General features: G+C 42.8%; 1 protein-coding gene and 1 pseudogene across 6 annotated transcripts in view; one reads left to right on the plus strand and one right to left on the minus strand.

Moving 5' to 3' along the window:
- The window catches only part of Blvra (biliverdin reductase A), a 26295-nt gene that overhangs the window by 17921 nt on the left and 936 nt on the right, over positions 1-7438 (plus strand). For all 6 annotated transcript variants that reach the window (XM_029536644.1, XM_029536647.1, XM_021192776.2 and 3 more), the window contains 2 exons: positions 1298-1405; positions 6028-6199. In XM_029536644.1, the coding sequence (XP_029392504.1) occupies positions 1298-1405; positions 6028-6199 (280 nt within the window). The remainder of the gene's footprint in view (positions 1-1297; positions 1406-6027; positions 6200-7438) is intronic.
- On the minus strand, positions 2767-3100 carry LOC110319206 (annotated as a pseudogene).

Genomic DNA, 7438 nt, shown 5'->3' on the forward strand with positions numbered 1-7438 from the left:
TAGTCCTAGCTGTCCTGGAACTCACTCTGTAGACCAGGCTGGCTTCGAACTCAGAAATCTGCCTGCCTCTGCCTCCCAAGTTCTGGGATTAAAGGCATGCACCACCACGCCCGACATAATTAAGTATTTAATAATATATTGTGCCAGCCTGGTCTACAAAGTGAGTTCCAGGATAGCCAGAGCTATACAGAGAAACCCTGTCTCGAAAAAAAAAAAAAATATATTGTGAGTCGATTTTGATAAGTGTGTAGTATAGTATTTTGCATGTGATTATCTACATCTCCAAATACCATTTAATGAAGAAATTACTCTTTCATTTTATATGGCCGCAATTCTTTCATGTGATACTAAAAGCACAAGAAAAGTAAAAGGGTAAAACTGACAAGTGTAAAAGACTTGTGATGCTTCAAAGGAGAGGGCGATAGTGTTAAAGGGAAGGTGCGTGCACATGAAGGTGTTGAGAAAAGTTTAACATTCAGACTGTCTTCAGGATTCCACAACTGAAAACAAACCAAATAACTAAAAAAGGGCTCTTTGTAGAAATTCTCATTTTCTAAAGTGACAAACAAACAAAACATCACCAGTCCCTAAAAAATGCTAATAAAAATTCCAAAAGATACCACAGTCACTATGATATCTGCAGGGGTCTCTGTGACCACCATGGCCAGCAGCGTAGTAATCCACAGAAGGCGAGAAGGTGGTTCAGCCCAGCATAACTGAGTAGCTGATTTTGGTTCAGACTTCAGGAGTCTGACCCTGAATCAGTAGTATATTTTAGGCACATTTAAACAAGGAAAATTTAGTGAAAAATAATCCCATGTGTACAATAAAGCTTAAAATGGAACTATATCAAAAACTCTTTGTAAAGCACATGTGACATCTTCCATAAAGAAGGTTCTATAGATTGACTACATGTGACACTTTCCATAAAGATAGGTGTTATAGATTGACAAATTCATGATACGAGTCTGGACACAAGATCACCAGGTTGTTAACCATGTTTGCTCCCAGCATTCTGGGCAGATAACATTCCTGGTTCCCCTAATCTATGATCTCAAGAACCTCCATGTGTCCCACAGATATCCACCATTAACTAGAAAAATAAGTATTCACAAGGATTTGGAGATGTTAGGAAGCTATGCACTTTAACAGGTATGGTGTGTAAGGGTAGAGTGGTGAGCGGATACTGTTGTGGGTGTACTGAACCTTGCTCAGGAGGAAGAATGGATAACCTGTAAGCACAGAGCTAGCTGTACACTGGGTAACGGCCGCCTTTTATTCTACGTTGTCACAACAGGGAGAATCCTGCATGAGGAGCACATCGAACTCTTGATGGAAGAGTTCGAATTCCTGAGAAGAGAAGTGGCAGGGAAGGAGCTGCTGAAAGGATCGCTTCACTTCACAGGTCAGTGCGAGGCAGGGCTGCTGGCCACCAGGGTAGGGGTTGGCGGGGAGACACCAGGACTACATTGTGCAAATTAGAGCTGCTACCTGGGCAGTCTCAGCGGGCCTCTGCTGAGGGGAGCTGGATTCTTGACCTCACACACAATGCCTCTGTAGTATCATTTCAGGTTGTCAAAATGGGAGAAGTCAGTAAGTTCTTGAAGGGAAAAAACCAGAAGTCGTTGAAGAGAGTCACGGGCAGAGTAGGAAATGCACATAGACTGAAGTGCCTCAGTATAACTATACACGTAGTTTATGCCACAGAGAGACTAGATTAAAGGGGTGGAGCGATGGCTCGGGGGTTAAAAGCACGACTCCCTGGCTCAGGTTTGATTCTCAGCATCCACATAGGGGATTACAACTGCATAGAACTCCAGTCCCAGGTAACCTGACACTGTCTTTATGTGGTGCACAGACATACCTGCAGGCAAAACACACATATACATAAAATAAAAATGAAGGGAACATTTTTAAAAAGAGGTTAGATTTGAGGCATAGTTCACTGTCTTTTTTTTTTTTTTTTTTTTTTTTTTTTTTTCGAGACAGTGTTTCTCTGTATAGCCCTGGCTGTCCTGGAACTCACTTTGTAGACCAGGCTGGCCTCGAACTCAGAAATCTGCCTGCCTCTGCTGGGATTAAAGGTGTGCACCACCATGCCCGGTGTCACTGTCTATTTTTAATAAGTATTTTTTAATTATATTTAGAGAATTTCATACAAGAACAATAAAACATCTATAACTTTTTTTTTTTTTTGAGACAGGGTTTCTCTGTATAGCCTTGGCCTTGGAACTCACGTTGTAGCCCAGACTGGCCTCGAAGTGATCCTCCTTCCTCTGCCTCCTTCAGCAAATCCTACCAGCGTGCGCCACCACTACCGGCTGTAACTTTTCTAGTTAGGACAAAATACGTGACACAGCAGCTTCAGGAAGTGTCCGTTTTGCACTGTTGAAGGGGATAATACAGTCCACCGCCTACAGAGAGGACTCTGTGGCGGAGGTTGTTGACATTGTCTCCGCAGTCAAGAAGCTGAGGGCTACTACTTAGCTCACGTTTCTCTTTTCCACTTTTTTTTAAAAACTTTTTTTTTAAAGATATATTTATTTTATATATGTGAGTACACTGTCACTGTTTTCAGACACACCGGAAGAAGGCATCGGATCCCCATTACAGAAGGTTGTGAACCACCATAACCTTGCTGGGAGTTGAACTCAGGACCTCTGGAAGAGCAGTCAGTGCTCTTAACTGCTGAGCCATCTCTCCAGCCGTCCTTTCTATTTTTTGTTTTTTTCCAGTCAAGTGTTGCACTTTATTTTGGTTGTCATCTCAGGCCTTGACAGCGCGCTTGCGCAGTGGGTACAGCCGCTCCTTCTGCTGCTGCTTCTTGGTCTTCAGCTTCTCGTGTTTGGTGAGAAGGCGGCCATGGCTCTAGTCTTGGTTCGCAGGTCCAGGGACTTGTACTTCTTGCCCTTGTAGAATTTCCTAAGGTTTTCTTTTTGAGTCTGCTTAATGACAGTAGGTAGGACGATGGAGAGCTAGGACGAGGTGCCACCTGTCACTTTGGCAACGCGTAGCTGGGACAATTCTACCTTCAGATCGTCCATTGTTTCAACAGTTCCTCCTTCTTGCTGTGCAGGACCCGAGCCTTAATCTTGGCCATGTCGCATCTTTAATGGCTGAGGCTGCCTGGTTCGAGAGCCTTTTCTAGTTTTTATTCAGCCAGGACTTCAGCCCATTGTGGGCAGAACTACATTCATGATGATTCTTCCTCAGGGAAAAACTCTCTTAACTCCCTTAAAGTCACACCCAAAAGTGTGACCCTAGGTGATCCCAAATCTAACCAGGCTGACAGGGAAGATCAACCATCTCTCTGTTTTCATCTTTCCTTAATGAGAATGAATCATTTGCTATAACCTGACTTAAAAGGTGACCTTTCAGAAGCAAAGGGGATGGAGGATGGGGTGAAGAATTGGAGAGAGGGGAACGGGAAGGGGTGCAACATTTGTGGAATATAAATTAAAAAAAAATGTAATTAAGCCGGGCAGTGGTGGGGCACGCCTTTAATCCCAGCACTTGGAAGGCCGAGGCAGGTGGATTTCTGAGTTTGAGGCCAGCCTGGTCTACAGAGTGAATTCCAGGACAGCCAGGGCTACACAGAGAAACCCTGTCTTGAAAAAAAAAAAAAGTAATTTTTAAAAATCCAAGCTTTAAAAAAAAAAAGAAGGTAAGTCAGAAATCTCAGGGCTGTTTCTGCCCTGATCTTTCAAGCACAGGTTTTTTTGGTGACATTTGAACTAGAGCTGGAAGCGGGTTCAGGTTAGAGCGCAGAGGCAGGCTCTGGGCTCAGTCCTCACCACTGCAGAAATGAGATGAAGCAACTTAGTTGGAGATTATTTTTCTATAGAATACTGTAGGTGAAAACTTTTGGGAAAGGATTGGGAAGTGGCTGTTTTCATACAGCTTACCCAGAACAAGCAGAAGAGCAACTCTGCCTCCAGCAGATTACGAGGACATTGGTTATCAGTCATTCCGCATGTGTCGGTCACTCTTTAAGTATTAACTGTAGGGAGTTATCTAGGTTGTAGGGTCACCTTGGGTTGACTCCTCTCTGGTCCCCACTCAAGTGTACCTACTTACGGCAGGGCTTTTATTAAAGGACATCCTTTGTGTGGAAGGGCATTACTGAGTGGTAAGAGGGTCTTCTGTCTTGAAAATTATGTGAGAGTTATATATAATGGTATAACTATTCACTTGCAAGAAACTGCAAGAATGTGGTGTGTGCTGTCTTACAAGAAGACTTTTCTTTGCCTTCGACACCCTTGTTATCATTATCCTTGTGATATGGGTAAAGACACCACCCCAGAAAGGGGAGTAGTTGGACAGAGGCCACCCACGTGGGGCAGAGCAGGGCTGGAATTTCCCTGTGGCCCAGGCTTTGGGCAGCTGCAGCACATGAAGGCTAAGGAAGAAGGAGCCTGTGGCCGGGCAGTTCCCTGTGGTCTGCTCTATGGCCACGCAGTTCCCCTGTGGTCTGCTGACAGCCCCTTGTTTGTATTCCTCACCTGCTGCTGGTTAGAACATGCTCAGCACTTGAAGAATGAGTGTCAAAGGCAGAAGGTGGATCTGGTTACAATGTTACAAGTAGAAGTCCTTCAAACTTAGGGCATGTTTAAGATTGGGAGGGGAGAGGCGAGTGGCGTGATAACCACACAGAACTGTCATGCAGATTCCCATGTGGAGTGTGCTTTCTTGAAAACATTTCATATGAGACCAGTGTTCTTGCTATGGAATTAGACTAATTAGGCATTCATGTTTTCTTTCTGCCTCTGGTTGTCATGGTGACATCCTCCTCTTGCTATCTGCACAGGCAAGACTTACAAGATTCTGAGTCTCAAAGTTCTTCCATTTACCAGATGTCTTTAAATCACTTATTGAAAATGTGTGTGTGTGTGTGTGTGTGTGTGTGTGTGTAATCATATGCATAAATAATTGGATTCAGTATATTAGAAATAGAAATCTGAAATATTTTCAAAACATTTTTTGATCTGGAGGGATGGCTGAGACTTTAAGAATACTGGCTACTCTTCCAGAGGTCTTGAGATGAATTCTCATCAACTACGTGGTGGCTTACGACCATCTATAAAGGGATCTAGCACTTGGGTGTACATGCAGACAGCACTCCTACATTAAAATGTTTTTTTCTTAGAAAAAATTTTGTGCAGTGTATTTTGATCATGTTTTTCCCCTAATTTCTAGCTCCTCCCACCAAATATACCCAACTCCCTTTCCCTCCCCCTCTCCCTCTCTAAAACAAAGACAGAGTAACAAACTTTTTTTTTTTAGATTTTATTTATTATATGCAAGTACACTAGCTGTCTTCAGACACATCAGAAGAGAGTATCAGATCTCATTATAGATGGTTGTGATTAATTGTTCATTAATTGCTGAGATTTGAACTCAGGACCTCTGAAAGAGCAGTCAGTGCTGTTTGTTTTGTTTTGTTTTGTTTTTCAAGACAGGGTTTCTCTGTGTAGCCCTGGCTGTCCTGAAACTCACTCTGTAGACCAGGCTGGCCTCAAACTCAGAAATCCACCTGCCTCTGCCTCCCAAGTGCTAGGATTAAAGGCATGTGCCACCATGCCCGGCTTACAAACTTTTTAATTCTCTCTGGCTGTATTGACTCCTGTTGCTTGTTTGCCTTATTTTATTAACAATATTGAATAAAAACAAATTTTCAAAAATTTAAATAAAATACTATTTTAAAAAAAAGAAAGGAAAGAAACATCCTTTTTTTTTTTTTTAAAGATTTATTTATTTATTATATGTAAGTACACTGTAGCTGTCTTCAGACACTCTAGAAGAGGGCGTCAGATCTTGTTACAGATGGTTGAGCCACCATGTGGTTGCTGGGATTTGAACTCCGGACCTTCGGAAGAGCAGTAGGGTGCTCTTACCCACTGAGCCATCTCACCAGCCCCAAGAAGCATCCTTTTATTGGTCACTGTACACACATGCGCCCTGAGGCAGGATGTCCTTTTCTCGGGCCCCTTCCCCAGCTTCCCTTTGTGAGACTGTGGTCTCTTGCAGCCAGCCCACTGGAAGAAGAGAAGTTTGGCTTCCCTGCGTTCAGCGGCATTTCTCGCCTGACCTGGCTGGTCTCCCTCTTTGGGGAGCTTTCTCTTATTTCTGCCACCATGGAAGACCGAAAAGAAGATAAACATAAGAAAATGACCGTGCAGCTCGAGACCCAGAACAGAAGGTGAGTTGTGAGGAGCGGTAAGAGATCCCTCAACCTCCTCAGGCATTCGTAAGGTAACTCTGACGAGGACCTGAAAGACCACTGCCAGCCATTCAGACCCCAGACGGTGCCTGCTCCTGTCAGGAGAACTACCGCTCATGTTGCCTTTCATCCTTTGTACCCTCTGAGGTATGAAAGAACAAGGTAAGTCCAGTTGCCATTACACAAATAATGGCTTACAGAAATAAGCCAAGTTGCAAGTAATTAAGTTACTAATTTAAGCTTTATTATTTACTTATTTTTCTATTTATCAAAGTGATAGGATGTCACTGTGTTGTCCAAGCTAATCCCAAACTCCTAGGCTCAGGCAGTCTTTCTGTCTCAGCTTGAGTAGTAGAAAACACACAAGCATCTGCTGTTACTACTACTGAATGTTTTTAGTTATGGGAAAACTGAGGTGCAAGAAACACATTGGTAATCTATATTGCCTCAGATTGCAGCAACCTGATATTTGGAAGGATATATCAAGTTGTCTTAAATAGATAAAACTGGAGTAAATCAAATTTATTTTATCCAGAATTAAAGTAAAAACGGTGAATATGAATTCCAGGCTAGCCTTCAGTTTACTGTATAGATTGTGCAACACACCTCAAACTTGAGAATTTCATACTTTAGCTAGACTTGCCAATACACCCAGCTTGTTCTGTGAACTTTGCAAAACAGGCATGGGGTCTGCTTTTAGGATAAAGTTTGGTCAGCTTTTGTTACCTTCTGATATTCAGTGACATAGTAGCTTGAAATCACAACCAACTAGGCAGTTTTATGTTTTCTATGGCCAGATATCATAGCTCTGATAGATAGATAGATAGATAGATAGATAGATAGATAGATAGATAGATAGATAGATAGATAGAGATGGATGGAAGGAAGGAAGGAAGGAAGGAAGGAAGGAAGGAAGGAAGGAAGGAAGGAAGGAAGGAAGGAAGAAGAAACATAGGTAAAGGAGTATTTTGGAGAAAATTGTGAGTTAGGTCAAGGAATTGAAACAGATACAGAGGTGCTTTGCTGTCAACAGGAGAATATTGGTATCCTAATGGCAAATGGATGACATGACAGAATAAAATCTCGGCTATAGCAAGATTAGAAAATAGTCACTGTATTGGGAGGCAGAGGCAGGCGGATTTCTGAGTTCGAGGCCAGCCTGGTCTACAAAGTGAGTTCCAGGACAGCCAGGGCTACACAGAGAAACCATGTCTTGAA

Source organism: Mus pahari, chromosome 3, assembly GCF_900095145.1.
Source record: "Mus pahari chromosome 3, PAHARI_EIJ_v1.1, whole genome shotgun sequence".
Lineage (NCBI taxonomy): Eukaryota > Metazoa > Chordata > Mammalia > Rodentia > Muridae > Mus > Mus pahari.